The sequence below is a fragment of the Python bivittatus genome, unplaced genomic scaffold (assembly GCF_059951505.1).
Source record: "Python bivittatus isolate LINGU-HERP-01145 unplaced genomic scaffold, Pbiv_v1 ctg000020_np1212, whole genome shotgun sequence".
Lineage (NCBI taxonomy): Eukaryota > Metazoa > Chordata > Lepidosauria > Squamata > Pythonidae > Python > Python bivittatus.
In genome coordinates, this window is record NW_028277030.1 from 77,459,706 (window position 1) to 77,480,462 (window position 20,757).

The 20,757-nt window shown below is 37.2% G+C and overlaps 1 protein-coding gene across 1 annotated transcript in view; it reads left to right on the forward strand.

Moving 5' to 3' along the window:
• MTHFD1L (methylenetetrahydrofolate dehydrogenase (NADP+ dependent) 1 like) overlaps positions 1-20,757 on the forward strand; it is a 135,853-nt gene that overhangs the window by 88,290 nt on the left and 26,806 nt on the right. Inside the window, exons 25-26 of the mRNA XM_088141979.1 lie at positions 16,061-16,168; positions 17,420-17,572. Of these exons, the coding sequence (XP_087998105.1) occupies positions 16,061-16,168; positions 17,420-17,572 (261 nt within the window). The remainder of the gene's footprint in view (positions 1-16,060; positions 16,169-17,419; positions 17,573-20,757) is intronic.

Consider the following 20,757-nt stretch of genomic DNA (forward strand, 5'->3'; position numbering starts at 1 on the left):
TAATTTCTTTAAGAATACCTAATATGGAGGTTTTCATTTGCAAAAATGCTACAGTGGCCTTACTCAAATCTATATGTTATGTTATGTTATGTTATGTTATGTTATGTTATGTTATGTTATGTTATGTTATGTTATGTTATGTTATGTTATGTTATGTTATGTTATGTTATGTTATACATTTATATAGCTGCCCATCTTGAACCAAATTCTGGGTGACTCACAACCTGAAAATAAAACAATATCTTTCTACAATGAAATAAAAACATTAAAACAAAAAAGCTAAACTTTCTCATGCAGCCCCCAGCATGTTTGACCCATGCCAATCTCACCCTATCCCAGTGCTTGGGGGAAAAGCCAGGTCTTAAGTGTTTTTGGAAGGTTAAAAGGCTAGTGGTCTGCCAGACCTCATGGGAAAGGGGGTTCCATAGGGCATCCTATAAATATTTGTATTTGTGTTTATTATATTTATATCATATCAAGGCCCTGTTCCAATACTAATGAGATACCGTTGCTTATGTCAGTGAAGATGCATATCCCTTTGGCTCTGCAATCCTATTCTCCACTCTTCTGAGTTTCTGCTTAAAACCAGCCACTCTGGCCTATGATGTTTGCTTAAACTACAGTTAGTTACATAATGTTTTGAAAAGAGGGTGTCCTGATTTTTCACATGCATTAGTTTAAATCAGCCAAAGTCTCTAAAATTCAGATTAATAGAGGTGAAAGGGAAAGATACCCTTGAGTCAAGCTCAAATCCTGGGGACTACAAGGGCCTGCCTGTATCTTCTTCTTGGCAGTAATTTGCCACCACTTTTCTCCTGGATTTTTTTCTTTTATTTCCCAGTTTTATGTACTGGCCTGGGATTTCTTTGTGGCTTCCCGTCCAAGTACTAGCCCAACCTGATAGTGGCTGCATTTTTCAACATAATCAAATTCATTTAGGTGCTGCCATGAAACTAGGCTGAGAATTAAAGTTGGTTTAAAATCTACAATTTCTCAAGTCCCTTCTATAAGTCCCAAAACAATTGGAGCAGAGTGGAGCAATATATGAAGGTGCTTCAGCTTTGTTCATGAACATGTCAACTTCAGCTATTAAAATCTACTATCTCTCCATCTTGTCACTTCTATTCAATATACACATCATATGTAAAGGCAAGGTGTTGTGGAAAGTATTGCAAGTATTGAATTTGGAATGCCTCATTTTCAGTTCAAAACAGTTGTTTTATGTTTGAAATTGGTTACTTTAATTATTCTGGAAGTGTTTCAAGCTTGAAACTGTTCTATTTTGAGTTCAAATCACTCTTATGAGATTAAAACACTTCCATAGTGATTGAAACAGACCATTTCAACTGTAAAACAACTGGTTTGATCTCAAAATGGGGCATTTCAGCTTGGTAATGGTTTGAATTCAAAACATTTTGCACACCCTTAGTAACTATCTTAAAAATCCCTTTCCACATTCATGTAGCACAAGTATGTTTCTGTTTAGTATAATATTTTGGATACGTATAAACCTTTGCGTTCCTCTTCATCCTATTGCCAAAGGTCAAAAAGAAACTTTTCGCTTTTTCAAATCCTTCTTTGATAGCAACAAAGGAATATAATTTTGTATATGAGATGTAATGTGAAATACTATATAACATTTGTTCAGAACTTGGGGGGGGGGCTGCAGTCACAAGAAATAAAATGAGAGGCCCTGTGATTGAGGTCTGCAGGGTTCTTCCAGAGAATTGGAGACTTTTCCACCTGCTCTTTCTGCTGCAGCCTCTCACATGCCTTCTGTGCAACCCTCCAAAAGCGTAAATGATATTATCCTAGAGATGCAATTAGGTGGAGAATTGGCAAAAAAGAAACAAAAAACTGGGGTAACCACTCTGTTCTCATTGGGTTAGGGTACTATCCTTCTTAATCCCAACGAATAATTCCTTCTCTCATAGAAGTCTGTGTATGTAAATATGTATGCACATAAGCCTCCTTCACATGTTTTTAAAATTCATTGCTGGTGGGATTTGTAGTTGACACTCTTGTCAACTCCATGGAGTTACATAATACAGTCATCTCATGCATTATTCTAAAATGTGCATAAGAGAATATAAACCACCCTCATGTTATTTACTTTTCACTTTATATGTTACTACTTAATGAAAGCTCATGTCACATTATCAGCTCCCAATGTTTTTATCCAACGCTTGTATGATGAGACAGGGATGCCACATGAGCCTTGGAGAAGCATGTTCAACTCAGATATTATCATCTATGGCTCAGAGGGAAAAGAGGAACGCAACTGTTCCATTCTTTTCATTCTATGATTGGGCTACCTACATACCTTTTGACACAGTTAAGTCTCAGTATGACCACTCATTCTGAAGAACCACAGCATCTTTATCCTTTTGCTGCTGTATTTAGCAAACTCCCATGGAGTTAGCTACAAAGAGTGGTTTCAGTCTGAACCTCGAATTAGTCTAGGAATTTTGTAAAATAGCATTCTTCAAAGAGGCTGCATATGAGGGACAGCATATGAGTGCCTAGATAAGAGATAAGGAGATAGGAGATACTAGACAAGGCTGTATATTCTCTCCTTATTTATTCAATTTATATGCTGAATATATATTGAGGGAAGCTGGATTGGAAGAAAATGAACATGGTTTCAAAACTGGAGGAAGAAACATCAATAACCTGTATTATGCTGATGACTCTACTCTGATAGCTGAAAATGCAAATCATTTGGAAGCTCTAGTAATGAAAGTCAAGCAGCACAGTGAAAAACATAGGATTAAGTTTAAATCCAGAGAAGACTGAACTAATGACAGTAGATGCAGCCTTAGAATTGACAATGAAGATATTGAAGTGATAAATAGCTTGTACCTTTTGGGATTGACTGCCAATAGCAAAGAAAACAACAGCCAAGAAATATGCTACTGATTAGCATTTAGTAGAGTAGTAATGAAGACCTTGGAAAAGATATTCAGATGCCATGATGTGTCTATAGCTACAAATATCAGATTTGTGCAAGCAATAGGGGGTTTTTTTGACACTCTATGAAAGCATAAGTTGGACTTCGAAGAATCATGACAGAGTATTGATGCTTTTGAACTCTGGTGTTGGAGAAGACTTCTGAGAATAGTATGGATAGCCAAGAAAACAAACAAATGGATCATCAAAGAAATCAACCCAGAGTTCTCACTCGTGGCACAAATATCCAACTTCAAATTGTCCTATTTCAGATACATTATGCAAAGACCTAGCTCTGTTAAGAAGTCCTTAACGTTTGGAAAGGTGGAAGGAGAAAGAAAATGAGGATGAAAAGGTGAATGGACTCAGTTACAGTGGAGATGGGTACACTGTTGAAAGACCTGAAGGACCAGGTTGGGTACAGATTGTCCTGGAGAAAATGTATATATGTGGTTGCTAAGAGTCAACACCAACTTGATGGCATATACTCAGAATAGGAGATTACCAAGAGACATCTTTAAATCCATATTGACTTTCCAAGGAGGACTTACAAGTACATAATTAAGACATTAGCACTTGTTAATTTTTTAAATTAAATTTCTCTAAATCATTTATTTTTTTTAAGAACTCAGGATTATATTTAATTTCCTTTTTTTCCAAGCACAGTATCTTTGGACAAATTAATTCTATTGGCCCTGAATTAATAACACTTTAATGCTAACATACAGTTCTCTGAAAAAGTATTTGCCTCCTTTGGTATTTTCCAAATTTTTATATATCTTTGCCATTGAATATTATTAGAGCTTCATGTGGATCTTATTGATATGTAAAAGGAATTTGAATGAACAAATAATACCAAAGTTTGTTGCTTGTTTCATTTACTGCAAGAGCCAGTTGTGTGAATACCTCATTAGACAATCAGGGCAGATTTGAGCCAGCCATATCCTGAATAAATCTCATAAATCTTGGCTCCCTCATCACAGTGAAGTTCTCACCAGAATGATTTCAAAACCCCATCATGCCCTGCTAACACAGTTCTGAAGACCACCATGAAAAGTCATTGGTCTGGAAAAGGTTACAAACCATTTGTAAAGCTCTGAGTTTCTACCAGTTTACCATCAGAACATAGTCTTGAAATGAAGTAGATTTGTGAGAATAGTGATTTTTCCAAAGAGTAGTTGCCCTGTCAAAAGTCTTCCCAACCCCTTCCCTCTCTCCTTTCAGCTGCTACCCATGGCCTTTTCCTGTTCTTACTCTCCTCCCCCAAACCATTTTTGTGATTCAGAACAACCATTTCAGACTGAATCTGGAACAAAAGAGACCTCACGTGATAGCTATTTGTTTTTCTGAACTATTTCTTTCATGTTCTCAAACACCAGGTGGGAAGTGGCTGGATGTTGCTAGATGGAAATAAATCTTTTTTTTTTTTTTAAACCACAGGTGGAGGTGCAGATTCATGTTGCAGTTAAACTTTCATGAGCTCTTTATTCCCTGTATTATGAAACCAGATCTGCCTAAGGAGGGTGCTTTGAGTATAAGAATCTCTCTGTGATCCACATGGCTTGTAGAATAAAAAGAAAAGGATGAAATTACAAACAGATTTATGAAAGGGTAATAGAAAAGTGACAACAAAAAGAAATGAAAGCTGCAAAGTGCTGAATCAGCTGTTGTTTAAGCACCAGGCCATCTCAATCCAGAGCACCTTGAACTCTGTTCTGTCTTGGCTCTGTGCCTGACGATAGATGTAAGGAAGATATAAGATGGTTTCATTGAGCCTCTGACAGGGGGTTATTTATTATTTCTCCCAGCCTACTTAGAAATGGAAATGCTAATTTCCAGGCTCAAGGCTATTTTACAAATGTGTGTGTGCGTGCATGTGCGTGTATCCCATTCTTGCTGCCATGATATTAAAGATTAATAAAACAAAAACAGTCAACTTCACTCTAACCAAACTCTTTTAATCTGAAAGCATCCAGGAAAGTGCTCATATTATGTAGTGGTTCAGTTGTTATTCTTCATACACACATCGTTTCTTGAGTTTCCCTTGTGCAGAAAATAATGCCCAGATGGCAGATTTTTCAGCACCTGGAATACTCGGGGCTCTTTCTCTGGCCCATATGGGGAAGGAAGGAGGAAAGCAAGGAAAGGAAGCATCCGGATTTGAGGCATGTAGAGATGTGTGAGTAGGTTGTGGTATCTAAACAACTATGAGGTGATAACAACAGAGATGGACAACCTGCAGCCCTAAGCCTGCATGCGTCCTTCAGCCTACATATGCCCCTTTCTGGACAGCCTATAGAGAAATGCAGCATCAAAAGAGAATATATAATCTCACCCACCACTCCGGGCTATTATTGACAGATTATCGCAAGTGGACTCCAATAAATCCATCCCACAATACAGTTAGTGCAATAAGAAAACAAATACTTCAACTTTAATTAATTAATTAATCTCCTGTGGCAAAAGTTATGCAACAAATACAAAAGAAAGTCATTGGGTTGAACTATGAGGTCTCCCTCTCTTGCATTTTGAAATCTTTCTGTTGTTGGAGTGAAACTGTGGGCAGTTTTTTAAAAGGTAGATTTGATTAAACTTTGGTAAGGTTATGAGGGGCCAGCTATAACTGCCTTGGAGCTAAACTGGATTGAGAAATTGGCACTTCCTGGTTTTAAAACTGAAGAGTTCCTTCATATGTGTGTTTTTGCCCTAAAATAATGTAAGTGACAGTTCTTTGCTGTTGGTATTTCTTAAAAGAGCTGATGCTGTTTTTGCTTGCAGTGCAGTTGAGCAATAAATTCTGAATATGCCTTCAGTAGCTGACAGTTTGAATGAACCTGTTTCAGCACACTGCATACATATGGGAAAATGCGTGGAAGTTAGATTGCTATTAATCTGTTAGTCTCAGGCTTTGTGCTTCAGAGGAAATTTGGAAGGCGTCTATTGTTCCTCAGAATAGCCTCAGAGCTAAGCACCGGAACTATGGAGGCAGGGGGAAGTTTGCATGTAATGTAAATTCCATAATACGCTATGTCATATGCACTATGAACATTGTTGCACATTCAAATTTATCTGAAACACTTTCACTGAGAAAATATGCCTGGTTTATCACAGCAGTACACATAAATCAACCGTACAACATTGAAAGCCATACCAGATTTCCTAAATTAAGGGATTTAAAAGGAATATGGCTGCTATACATACATGTAAACTTGCATCAAAGAACACTAAATTATAATTTTTAGAGGGTAACTCTCAAAGTCGGGGGCAAGGTGAGAAGTGAGAGTTTTTTTTAAAAATGTATGCTATTTATTTAGTTTTTCCATATATTTTAATTGCTTTAATGAAGCAATACAAAAAAATAACAAAAGAAAAAACAACACAACAAAAATTTATATATATCTTGGTGTGGCTTTCAATGTTGTACAGTTGCGTTATGTGTACTGTAGTGATAAACCAGGCATGTTTTCTCAAGGAAAGTGTTTCAGATAAATTTGAATGTGCAACAATGTTCATATAGGCTTCTCAAAAATGTGTGTGTGTGTGTGTGTGTGTGTGTGTAATTTTTTTTTCCGCAACATAAAGAATGACCTTACCTCATGATAATCATCCATATATAAACTACCGCTGTAAGCAACTCATTCATAAGTCGCAAGCAATGTTAGGTCTACAATCCACTGAGTAATTAGGGCCATAAATTTGTCTTTCCAGTGTTGAAGGACTAGCCTCTTAGCAGTGAGAAGGTCACAGAAAATCCAGTCATCGTTTTCCATGTAATAGTACACAGTTTAAAAAAATATGGACATCGGAAAATATTAAACTTTGTCTCAAAGTCAAATTAATATATGAAATGACGTATTAGCAGCTCTTGGACACAAGGCAAAATCCCTAGTATAAGCAAAGGGCTACACTGAAATTATTTGGCATGTATACCTATCAACATGGTAAATTCTAGAGCATGTCTAAATAACTGTAAGAAATCAAATTTTGCTTTTGTTTATGTTTGCCTTCATTTTCACAACTACTGTGGGCTTGAAATACTCTTAGAATGTTATCTCATAGAGCTGCACAAAGAATTTATCAGGCACGTTCAGGTTATAGCAAAAAAAAAAAAAAAAAATCAGTTCCTTAATCCTTAGTTTGTAAACTGTTGTGTTTATACAACTGCCAACAAACTTGGGTCACTGAAATCCATTCACATTAGTTGGGGTCATGTCACATTCATCTATAAGTGGTCTATTCACTTTTTCTTTAGTATACTGTGCAAACAGTAATGAAATCCCTGTTACTTTGTCCTGAGAGATTCTGTGATTTAGTTAAAATTTTGTTTAGAAAGTGAGTAAATACACTTATTTTTCCCTTCTCACAGAGGCATAACTCATTAGTCTGCTTCCTTGCCATTTTTAAAACATTAGCGATGCTTTGTTGGTAGGGCTCCCTCGTGCTTGGAGAAAGCCACTGCAGGCATAATTGGAATAAATATTTGGATGCTTAAATATTTGAATCAACCTCAAACAGCAACTCACGCACTTTTGTTCTGGACAGAAATGGTTAAATATCATTGAGTAGTCTCAAATGCCTTAAGAAATACGACAATTGTGCCAGCTAGAATTTATTTTGATGGTATAGAACCTTATATAAAAACTAATAAATGTTGCCCATCTCTCTCTATAAACAAACCTTAAGGAGAACTGGAAACTGTCCATAAATTCATGTGGATGAAAATTAGAGTATTAGTTTTAATCAGTGCAGTCTCATTACCAATTACCAGGTCATATGTTTCAGTAACATTTGGTTTTGAGTGAATTAGTCCATGTTTGTGATACACTGTAGCTTATGATTTTTATTTTGCTGTTTAGAAATTAAACGAAAACAAGTTGCCTTTGTCTCATTGCAACTATTAAAATAGGCACACGTGAAATGCTTTGCACTTATACCCATCTGAAGAACAAAAATATGAAGAGAATTCTCTTTGGTTATGTCGCTATTATTGTTCTGTATAGTTTTCTGTAACAAAATGTGTATGTTACAAAGACAGCTATGCTTTGCAATATGTGTAAATTATGGAAATGAAACAGATTTTCTGCCATTTATTTATTTTTCTAGATTTTTCATGTTACACATGCAGAAGGTCAAAGACATGCTGGCTGGGGAATTCTGGGAGTTGAAGTCCACCCATCTTAAAGTTCCCAAGGTTGAGAAACACTGATTTATACTATAAATGCTGCTGAACTTCTGGATTCTGTAGCTTTACTAGGTCTTGCTGTTAAAGTTTCCAAGCCTATTTTTACATGTATAAGAGCTAGAAACTTGCTTATTGTCAAAGGAAAAAAATTCAGGACACCAGATGATGTGCCTAATATAATGCTTCTGCACTGAAGTTCAACAATGCATATAATTCTGTTTAGGGAATGTTCTCCTGGAAGACTTATACAATTATTTTTAAAAGTCCCGTTTGAACTGGAATTTGATATAATAAGCCACCAGTGAGCAGATTTCTTTTTAAAATGTTAGTATGACCTTTTGAGACTGCTTGAAATTCAAAATGTCAATTCGGTTGTAGCACTGGCCTTTTGAATCTAATGCAGTTATACCTATCTGTATAGATGTTCTTTAAGTTTAGATATATTCAGCATAAAATATTCCGCTATCAGAGGAGGACTTTACAGCCCCAAGCATTTCTTGTTTCTTCTATTCTTTTTAATCAGCTTTTTTCTCTTTGAACTGGCTTATAGAGATCTGGATGGCTTTTTGGATTTACTTGAATTATTAACACTATCATTATCTTTATCGTTATTATTACTTAAAATGATTCACTTGCTTCATGGGTTTATACCATACATTTTTTTTATGTTATCTGAGAGCAACCACAGAAGAAACACAGTAGTTCTGGAAGTGAACTTTCCCTGAGCCACACCAATGCAGCTCTTCTAATTCTTCTTTAGAAACCATTTGAATAGAGTAAAAAAACAGTGTCAGCACTGGAAAGGGCTGCTTTAGATATATTCAAAATAGAAGGAAGAGAAAAACTAATCACTTATACTACTTTTGTCCTTTTAGCAGCCCAGAGTTATTTGCTTAAGGTGGGTGGCCATATAAATATTCTAAATAAATAAATAAATCATGGAAAAATCTACATTAAACTAAAAAAATCAAGGTAATAAAGGAAAACACATAAATATCTGACTTATCTCATCCAGCGGTTTGGGGTTTGGTATTATATTCAGTAACAGTAGAGAGCCAGTTTGGTGTAGTGGTTAAGGCATCAGGTTAGAGACCAGGCGACCGTGAGTTCTAGTCCTGCTTAGGCACAAAGCCAGCTGGGTGACCTTGGGCCAATCACTCTCTCTCAGCCCTAGAAAGAGGGCAAGGGCAAACCAATTCCGAAAAACCTTGCCAATAAAACTTCAGGGACTAGTCCAGGCAGTTGCCAGGAGTGAAAAACTGACTCGAAGGCATAAATAAATAAATAAATAAATAAATAAATAAAATGTTGATGTTGATGATACCCAATTATATCATTCACTCCAGGCTGGCCAAGTGAGGCTATCCAGTTTTTGCCCCAGTGCCTGGAGGCTGTGCAGGTTTGCATGGGGAAAAACCATCTCCAACTCAATCCTACAAAGACCGAGTGGCTGTGGGTGTTTGCACTCCCCAGATCTGAGGATATTCCATCTTTGACCTTGGATGGGGTGGTACTTCCCCATTCAAGGGTGGTGCACAATTTGGGGGTCTTCCAGGACTCACAGCCCCTGCTTGATGAGCAGGTGGTAGCTGTGGCCTGGAAGCCCTTTGCCCAGCTTCATCTGGTGCACCAGTTGTACCATTTCCTAGGTCAGGGAGTTCTTCAGACAGACAGTCATGCCCTTGGTCACTTCACAGCTTGACTACTGCAATGCAGTCTACATGGGGCTGCCCTTGAAGACCACCCAGAGGCTTCAACTGCTGAATGCAACAGTGCAGGCAGTAATGGGCATCCTTCAGTATGCCCATGTAACACCTCTGCTTCATGAGCTGCACTGGTTGCCAGTTTGCTTCCCGGTATGATTCAAGCTGCTGGTTGCTACTTATAGAGCCCTATGTGGCATAGGGCCTGGTTACTTGAAGGACCACCTGTCTCCCATAGTATCTGCCCTGCCGGTTCAATCTGGCAGGATTGGTGCTCTCCAGGTTCCACTGATTAAACAGTGCCATCTTTCAGGACCCCAGAAGCACACCTTCTCTTTAACAGTGCCTGCCCACTGGAATGAGGTTCCCCTTGATATTTGAATCCTCCCTCCACTGGTATTTCGAAGGGCCCTGAAGATGTGACTCTTCACCCAGGCCTTCGGTGAGGGCAACTGAGTCCCGTTTCCTCCTTTTTGTTACTTTCTGGGTTTGTTTTCTTTGCCATTGTTGTTGTTTTGTCTGGTGCTGTTTTTGGTTTTTTGTATTGTTCTTTGTTTTAAAATATTTTTAACAATTGTAAACTGCCCAGAGTCACTGGGACTCAGGTGGCATATAAATTTAATATATTATCATCATCATTATCTCTTTTTAAAAATATATGTGTATATAAAAGCCCATTTAAAGATAGATAGATAGATAGATAGATAGATAGATAGATAGATAGATAGATAGATAGATAGATAGCAAGCAAGCAAGCAAGCAAGCAAGCAAGCTACATAGATATTGAACTACTAAGGTTACATGACTTCCTTCAATTTTTTTTCTAAATTCTGATTAAAATGTTAAACAATGAATCAAGTCTAGAGCATATGTAATTGTAAAATCTGGTCTTGCCTCTGCATCAATTCAAAGACTGACAGTTAACAAATTTCATTAAGCCACATTTAGAGTCAGGGATACGCACATTTTTCCATTAATCATCAGAGCCAAACTTTTTAAAACATTCTTTGAGGAAGCCAATAAATGCTAAAGAGATTTTTGCTAAACAAGCTGAGTTTTTAAGTCATTAGAAAAATATCTACTCTTCTTTAAAACCTGGAGCCATTAATTGAATAATATAGAATACTCCAATTCACTATTCAAATTGCTCAGATATTATCCAGATTTAATTTTGATATCTTTTAAAATTTAAAATTTATATCTAATAAAATTTAAAATTTATTAACAATTTTAATAAATTGTTGTTTTAGTTTCCATAAATGGCATTTCCAACAACTTTAAAATCTCTGGTGCCAAATATTGTAGGTAGTGTTTTAACTGTGTGTGTTGCCACTCAGCTTTTCTAGGTAAGTTATACTCTTTTTGTGGAGCTTTTAAAGTTTTAAAAGTATTACTTAATAGCTGATTGAGGGCAATAATTCCATTATGAGCCCATGTTTTCCAGAAAAATGTATTACCAGCCATTTTCAAATAAAAATTACTCCAAAGTGTTGGCTTCTCGCAAGAAGAAAAGTCATATTTAAAAATATTATCCAATAAGGCCCGGGTATGTTTTCAGTGCTGGAAAAGTAACCAGATTCTACTATCATTGGTTCCTAGCATTTGGCATGATTGTAAGAGTATATTGTAAGAGTATAATATTTTATGTTGTACACAATATACAGATTTCAGTCTGTTCATCTTGATGATTACTTTGCCAGCGATTGGTACATTTCATATGAGAGAGACAGACAGACAGAGAGATTTCACTAAGTAGATAATGAAGCCACAAGGATTTCTGAATCCTAAGATGAATTTGCTGACAATAGGCAATGGAATATTTTCCTTTGTTACAAGTTAATGCACGGTCATGCCCAGGATGCACTCAAAAGTTACATTAAGAGGGATGTTTTGAATTACTTTTCCTTCATTTTCAGTGACAATTGACAGGGAAGTATTATAATAAAAGTCACATTTTAGCCTAATTTTAAGATGGCAAACTCTTCCGCTGTTTCAGGCAATGGAATATTTTCCTTTGTTACAAGTTAATGCACAGTCATGTCCAGGATGCACTCAAAAGTTACATTAAGAGGGATGTTTTGAATTACTTTTCCTTCATTTTCAATGACAATTGACAGGGAAGTATTATAATAAAAGTCACATTTTAGCCTAATTTTAAGATGGCAAACTCTTCCGCTGTTTCAGGCAGCCAGGAATTATATCCAATGCATTCATGAGGCATGATCTCATTTGATAGATCTTTACTATATTTTTATCGAATTAACCAAAAAGCCTGAAATCAAGCATGTAACATCATCTTGCCCAATTTAACCATAGCAGTTAAGTGTGCAGCTTATTCAAAAAAATTTTAAGAGTATGGATTTCATTAAGCTCTTCTCTTTTACTATAATTTCCACGTATAGAGTAAAGCTTAGAAAAGTCTTAAATTTGTTCTAGTTTTTTCTCCAAGCTGATAAGCTTTTTTATAGCTATTGCTTTCATTTAGTTGTCTGTAGTGACACAGTTGTGTTTTCAAGTTAAGTCAAAATGAGTGAAAGGCACTTTTCTTGATTTAGCAAATATATCAACCCTGTTAGGTTCCACAGTTAAGAAAGCATTACACACACACACAGAGAGAGAGAGAGAGAAAGGGGAAAGAAAATTATACCAAGATGTCATTCCATATATGATTATGCAGGTTGTGTTTAGTAAGTAAATTCCAAACCACTGGTTAAATGTTGGCTTTTACCAATGGTAAGATGGTCATTATCTAACTTTAGATATAAATATATATATATAAGTTTCAAAAACAAAGGAATAAGAAAATCAATATTTATCTTTAAAAAATAACTAAGTTTTTAAATTAGTTATTTTCTCTCCAAAAGCAATGCAACATCTTAATATTCAGGTAAGTCAGATTTAGGCTCTAGCTTTTAAAATATTCAGATCCCTAAGACCAAGCTGAAGTTGGAGGTGTATTTCACAAATATTTTGCCTACTGATTAAAGGGAGAAGGCAAACATGTTTGTCTCTATGGTCTTCAGATGGCCAAACATCTACAGTATTTAGGTGGCTTTATCTTTACAGCTATATTCCTCAATAGCCTTGCATTGGGGTGATCGGCGAATATTATACAGTCATAGTGAGCCTGTTGTTTGTTTTAAAAATCTGCTTTTAATGATGATGTCATATGGACAATCAGATTTGGTTGACATAAAATCTAATTGTTACTGATTTCAAAACCAAGTAAATAAACAAGGATCACAGCTGCAGACTATTAGGGCACCTAATAGAGGAAACTAGACAGCTATCTGTCTGAGATGCTTTAGTATGAATTCCTGTACTGAACAGGAGGTTGGATTCAATGGCCTAAATGCTTCCTTCCAACTCTGTGATTCTATTACTGTAATTATGGTTGCATTTATTACTGTTTTTGTATTATGTCTCTTCTATTTTTTTCAATAAAATTAATGAGTTAAAGCTCTCCTCATAAGAACTGGCAAAAAAAATGGCTTCAATAGTAATAATCTGAATTCTGGCATCTATTTAAGACTGATAGTGGTTATAGGTAGTCCTTGCTTAGCAACCACAATTGGGACTGGAATTTAGGTTGCTAAGCGATGTGGTCATTAAACAAATTATCATGTGACCAGACCCGATTTTATGACCTTTTGTGGCAGTCATTAAGCGAATCACTGGTCATTAAGTGAATCATGTGGTCATTAAGTGAATCACATGGTCATTAAGCGAGTCATGCGGTCCCCCATTGATTTGGCTTGCCAGAAGCCGGCTGGGATTATCAGAAATGGTGATCACGTGACCCCAGGACACTGCAACCGTTGTAAGTGCAAGCTGGTTGCCAAGCACCCAGATCACAATCATGTGACCATGGGGGCACTGCGACAGTCGTAACTTTGGGCACTGGTAATAAGTCATTTTTAGTGCTGTTGTAACTTTGAATGGTCCCTAAACAAACAGTCGTTAAATGAGGACTACCTGTATAGTTTTAGGAGAAAGAGCAATTAGCACCCAATTAACTTTGTATTAGATCTTCTTATCCTAAAACACTAGCCTGTCATGTTTATTCAGTCAACTTGTCTATCTTCTTTGAGATTCAACAACAGCTGTAGCAGAGAACAGGACAAGTAACAGGTCACAACGGTACAGGGCCATAGTGGAATCAGCATGACTAGTTTCCCCTAAAGCAAAGCAAGTGTTTCTATTAAAACAATTTTTTCATTTCTGATAGATATTGCCTACTAAATTCAAGGGATAGTTGGAAGCCTACCAAATATTGTGTTTGTGTCTTTGGCTGCTAAACTATAGTTCTTAGGAGCCATTAAGTTCTAAGGAGCAAAGGAACCCAGCCCAATTTGTTGGGCTACAATTTCCATAATTCCTATCTCTAACAGAAGACTGGGAAAGTTTTAGTATCCAGCCATCACAACTTTCTGAAGGTTTGATTGGCATTTCTCTGCAATCATCCACCTCAGATTTTGAGGCTTAAAATATCATAGGACGTGCACTGAACCACCAACCATGATACTAAGATTTGTAGGTCAAGGGAACACAGGCTGCCCAATGAGACGACAAGCACGATCACAGTGTTAATGGATAAGAAGCAGAGAAGGGCAAAAACTATTTGGTATTGTCATAGGGTGATAAATCTGTTTCATCTTTAATGTGAGGTGTAAGATTACCCTTCTCCTCCCTTGTTTGTTAAAAATAAAGGAATGTGATAATAAGAATCTTTCCTGAACTGGATAATGATGAGGTTAAGCCTTGTCATTTGATACCAAAGCAATGAATCACTAGTTTCCGTGGCATTTTTTGTTGTAGAGATTGCACAAATGTTTGACCAATGTAAATGCAGCAATCAAAGCTGGTGCACCAAAAGCCAGGCACCACTCAATCAATGCACTATTGATTTCAAAGCCATCCTGTTGCAAAATGCCCTCTGCTCCAAGCATGTGGGATGGCTGCTCCTTAATCATAGAAGGAAATGTTGCTGCAGTAGCTACTGTTAGCAAGGGGGCCTGTGTGTCTTAATTCTGTTGTACAGATAGAGTAGGCAAGGATCTTTTTGCCATTCCTTCTGTCCTTTTTCCAAAGCTGTATTTATTTTCACTGCTCTCCCACATCTTTCCAGGCTTCAGTGTGACTAGTACAAAAATTAGCAGTGTAACTTTATACATGATTCCATTATGAAAAAGATAAGATAACATTACCTCATACTTACTGAATTTCAGTTGTTGCAAGCCAGTCTGTACAGGAAAATCTAGGACTTCTAGGGAACATTCCGGCTTAGACTTGGACAGGACTTTCTATAGAGTGAGTGGGAAGTGCAGGGTAGGGCAGGGGCTTTTAAAATGAAGGATCAGTCTGGCCTTATGCTTCTTCATAGACCCTGGCAATTGAACAGTATATTGATCTTTTAGTCAAGAACATATTTTTCATTTGATTGCAATAGCAAAGGGAAAAAAACCTGAGAGCTGTTTCTGAGGTAAGCTGTTAGAGGTTTTCTAGGATAGCTTCAATAATAGAAGCTTGTGTTAAGCTTGAGATAAATTTTCCAGGCCTGGTTTACTTCAGCCAGGGCATCAAGTTGCCTTGGAACTGCACGTCTTCAGGTGTTGTATGGATATTTCTAGCTGGGGGCTTAAGAAGAATCATGCAAGGCAGGTCATCTGTATGTCTTGTGCTGATCCCACAGCTGTACCTGCCAGACATGTGGACTTATCTTTGTCTTTGTGAATCGTTTATGAGAGAACAATTCACCTTGCATACAGAAAAAATGAGAGCAGCCCTTCCCAATTATCATGAGTATATACTGTATGTACGATGCATGAGGATGTACTGTGTGACTTAACCGGAACTGTTTTGGGTTCGTGACTGCAGCATATTTTGTTGCCTTTCTTGTTCAATAAGCAAGACAAAACTCTGAAATACAGAGTTTGTCTAAGGACTTCCACCTCAGAATGTATGACTACTGGAAGCTGAGATACATAAACTTATTTTTTCTCTGTCTATATTGTAGGGATGATGGTGTTGGGGATGATTTCTGAATGGAAGGCGATAGAAGCTATCTTCTCTATCACTTCATATTATTTGTTTAGGAAACAATGTATAACTTTAATGTTTAGTGCTAAATTAACTTCAGATGAGAGCCAAGCAATCCTTATATGAAGGAAAATACCTTGGGACTCTTGAAATTAACATTCTGTCATCCTGTGTTTTTTTTCCACAGCTTCCCATAGTTGAAAAAATAAGAATCATAGCTCAGAAGATCTATGGAGCTCAGGATATAGAGCTCTCTCCTTTAGCACAGTCTCAAATAAATCGTTACACTCAACAGGTAAAACAAGAATATATGCAAACAGATATATCATGGGTGTCATTCCTATTTTTAAATTTATATATCTCTTTGAACAAAACTGCCCAAACTGTAATGCTGCTTTGCTAAATGCCAGGGCCCAGTCTTTCTATATCTGCCTTTAACTTTTTCTGCCTTTCCCATCCAATAGAACAATGTTTCTCAACCTTGGCAACTTTAAGATGAGTGGACTTCATGCTGGCTGGGGAATTCTGGGAGGTGAAGTCCACACATCTTAAAGTTGCCAAGGTTGAGAAACACTGCTATAAAGTCTACTACTGCTGGCCCTTTCAGTGACTTGTTTATTAATATCACCAAGGTCTGCCTGGATCAGGATGCTGCTGGCTGCAAACATGTGCTGCAGGCCAGGCCCCTGCAATCATGGATGTGCACATGGATGAGGGGGGAAAGGCTCCCGGTTAAATGACTAGAAAGGTCCGCTGGCCATTTTCACATCTCATCATTCCACAGGGGTCTATGGTGGCTCCCTATTCAAACCAGAGCCTATTGCTGATGCTTATCTTTAGGGCCCTCTGGCCTCACACACGGGCTTCCTGAGGTTGCCCTGAATTCTTCCTGCAGTTCTCTTTGTTCCTTACGCTACCTTAAGAGACCTCTCTCTCTGTTCCTCACTCCAAGGTCACAGTCTCCAGGCCCTGAGACTCTGGTCTCAACCCCCTCCTTCCCTTCATCCCTGTGAAAATTTGATGGCTTTTAAAATGGTTTAAACAACTTTTTATTTTGTTGCTGGGTTAGTGGAAGGACTTGTTATCCCACCCTACTCTAATTAATGTCAGCAGTTCCTAGGTTAATCTTTCTTTTATTTTAATTGTGGATGTATATACGTTCAGTCATATCACAGGACACCATTTTAAGCATATCCAGTTGTGTTTGGCTTGTCTCAATAGTTAATATTTGTTTATTGATTTGGCTGTCAAGCTGCCAATTGTTGAGTTACTGGATGGGATGTTGCAATTACTCTCTTTCTGATTTGTACTGGGCTTTGAAAAAGGCATTTAATAAACTATTATTAATTAAGATGTATACATATAACATCTTGCCACAACCTACTGAAGCTTAAGCCAAAGACTTATTCCTAGAACCCAGCAATGTATACTGGTAATAAAATTTAGCTTTGTTTATTGTACAGTGTGCAGGATCTTGGAGAAGAGGCTGCTGTTGTTACAGTGTGGTATAGAGACATTGTGTCTTTCTCATTTCTTTTTTTGTCAGGGATTTGGGAATTTGCCCATTTGTATGGCAAAAACTCACCTGTCCCTCTCCCACATGCCTGAGAAGAAAGGTGTTCCCACTGGGTTCATTCTGCCTATCAGCGACGTAAGAGCCAGTATTGGAGCTGGCTTTATTTATCCACTGGTGGGAACGGTGAGTAGCGTCTGTTGCATTTAAATGTGGTGCTTTGTAAAATCATGTTTAGAACTCTCTAGTGCAAAGCAGAATAGAAATAAATACTAAGACAGTGAATTGACAAGGATTTTCATCAAATAGATTTTGATCCAAGTATGTTGATTCATATGCAAAGGATTAATTTTACAAACCCAAAATGTGGGGGAGTAGGTTTGTGTTTCTTCAAACAGCAGTACCTCAGGGAAGTTCAAAGATAATACATGATGCGCACTGAGGCTTCATCTAAGTCAAAAACTACACTGGGCTACTAAAAGGCTCTTTAATGAAGAGGTTTTTCCACCTTTAAAAAAAAGTGTGTATTTTTTCACTTTAGACTTTCAGGTTGATTTCTTTGTTTCACCACCTAAAATGATTATTGCATGGTATGAATTCTAATTATGACAGTGACTTGCTGTAACTTGTTAAAAATATTGAAAATACTGGCTATTAAATTACTGTTAAACAATAACAACTGTCCTTGACCCAGAACCTAAACATTGGCAATCATACGAAGAGCGAGCTCCTGTGGACTCCTGACCAGTCCAGAGCACAGTCTGATTTCCTTACATGAGCAAGACATTCGGAAATAATAGAGAGTTTCTGACTTATTGTTCTGCATTACCAGTGAAAGGGCACAAGGAAGGAAGTGAACCCTGGCTAGATGTGCTTTGAGAAGTCAGGAAATTCTGTCATGAGGATTCTCTGGCCTTGCAGTCTGCTTTCTATGTATATAGCCAGGAAACTTTCCTTTCACCACAAGCACAATAAAATGTCAGCATGTCCAGAATGTGACTTCAACCCTTTTGCGCTCTCCTGGGAAGCTTGTTAATGTCTTGTGGGATATTATAAGTGAGGCTAAATGTAAATTGTACTTGACTCTTGAAATTACAGAGGTAATAAGTATGCATGTACGTATGCATTTGTGTATTATTTCAATTTGTACGGTTGCCCATCTCAGGTTAATGACTCTGGGGGCTAAAACTGTTAAAAGAAAATATAAAAGCATTAAAAAAAATCAGAAAAACAAAAAATAACACACAAAGAAACAGCAGTCGGGGTAAAAACAGACCCACCAGTCACGAGTTAACATAATCAACCTGACCCCCAGGCCCGGTGACAAAACCAAATCTTTAAGGCCTTACAAAAGGCTGACGGGGTTGGGGCCAATCTAATCTCTGGTCAGTAATTGGTCAGTTCTGATCTTTCAAACTGACATACAATTCTAGTGTTCAGACCTCCTTTTCTAGGTTAGATTGTGAGGAGAAGTAGAACAATATTCATATACTGACTTTGAACATTCCTGTTATATACAAATGTAAACCTTTCTAATATTTTGAAACTCAGTTTTATAATACATTGTCTTGCACTGAAAATTCCTATGCAATGGGTAAGTAAGTCTTTTTAGGGGCTAAAAATTGCATGCAGTTTTTTTCCAAGAAAATGTGCCCATAGTTTTTATGTCATTTTGCAATAACCTTGACCAATGTGAGTATGTTCACAGGTGGACTTGTGACATGATGACCTGGTTATATGACAAGCAGGCAGGAAGGCTTGTCAAGTTTGTTTAGGAAGTTGGTGAGGTCACTAGTGAGTTATGCTTGGGTGGGGAATGATTGGATTCTCTTGTGCTTGTGAGAGACTCAGACCCACCCAAAGTTATTGCAGCTTTGTACTTTCCCACATATTAGTTAATCTGCTTTAGTGAGAGTGCTCTGTGCCACACAATACAGAGGAATTCCACTTTGACTTACTCCAAGGACAACAATGATTAAGAGACAATACAGAGCTGCATTCTTTGCCTCTATACAAAGTTGAGATAAACATAATCTTATTCAGGCAGTGTTTGAAGCTTCAAGGTTTTCTATTGGGTTGTTTCTTTACAAAATGATAAACCAGCCCTATGTTTATAATGTTAATTTCTAATGGCTATTGTTATGAAATTAAAATGTTTCCATTAAACATGTATATTATTTTAACAGTCAAATACATTTTGGAATGTTAGAGGTTACTGGTCTTGTTGACTCACCCTCCTTAAAACACTTTCTGACCCTTAGTTGAAAGTTAATGACTGAATATTTAAGTCACAACAAGGTCCTAGGCATTCCAGAAAGAAGTCTATAGATGTTAATAGAGTTTTTTCCTAAATGAATAGTATAGGATTGCTGCTACTTCCCTGTTTGCAGAGGTTTAGCAGTTTTTATTCAGATGCTGATCTCAGCCTTCTGGATTTCTTTAGGTACCATCAGTATTCAGCAGTGTTATACAATATATAGGTAGCCCAGAGAAGTTTTTCAAGGCTGGAAAAATCAAGGAAGGATTTTTTCCCCTCCTTTGTGGAACTATAGATGTAGATTGTCCTGTCTTTGAAGAACGGATTGTTCAGTAGTTGTTGCTTTCTAATGGTTTATTTCTTGAACCAGGGTCCTTCAGTGAAGGCCCTGGTTGCATGTGATGTTAGGAATGGACACCAGCAGTTAAACAGAAGTTCTAGTATTTTAGCCCCTAGCAGATAGTTTTAAATTTAGAGCACCCTGAGGCAACATTGGAACTATTCATCTAGATAAACCAAAGCTCTAGTTTAGCATAATTTTACATTGGTTTTGGTGGGGGATGGTGGTTAAGGGTGCAAATGGAAATAGTTTCCTTTCAGAGGCTTCTCACTTCAACTTATATCTTATTTGGAATGAAAAAGATCCAGAGGGTGCTGCTGAGAAACTTCTATTTCACTGATGAGTTTCAGCTCTGTGATGTTGGGGTCCTGGGGTTGCAGATAGGCTGCTCAGGGACAACATGCAGCCCCCAGGCCACAGATTACCAACCCTTTTGCTGAACAAAACTCAATATACATATACTTTTTTTCTTGGAATTTTGTCTACTGAATTATGACATTTTTAGTTTCTATACTTTTGAACAAATTAAAAAAATGACAGGGACATCTATAATTCAAGTTATATTTTGATCTGTGAAAATAGTTCATGATAAACCTTGAACACAAGCAGAATAGGCTATATAGTATATTGATATAATTGCATTATGAAGATAATTTGCTTTAAATCTAATAGGTCAAGACTATTTCCTGCTTTGCATTCTTGCCTTCTTTCAGTTGATTCTGACAATTGGTTTTAATTATACAACGTGTTAGGAAAGCATATGTGTTTGCTATT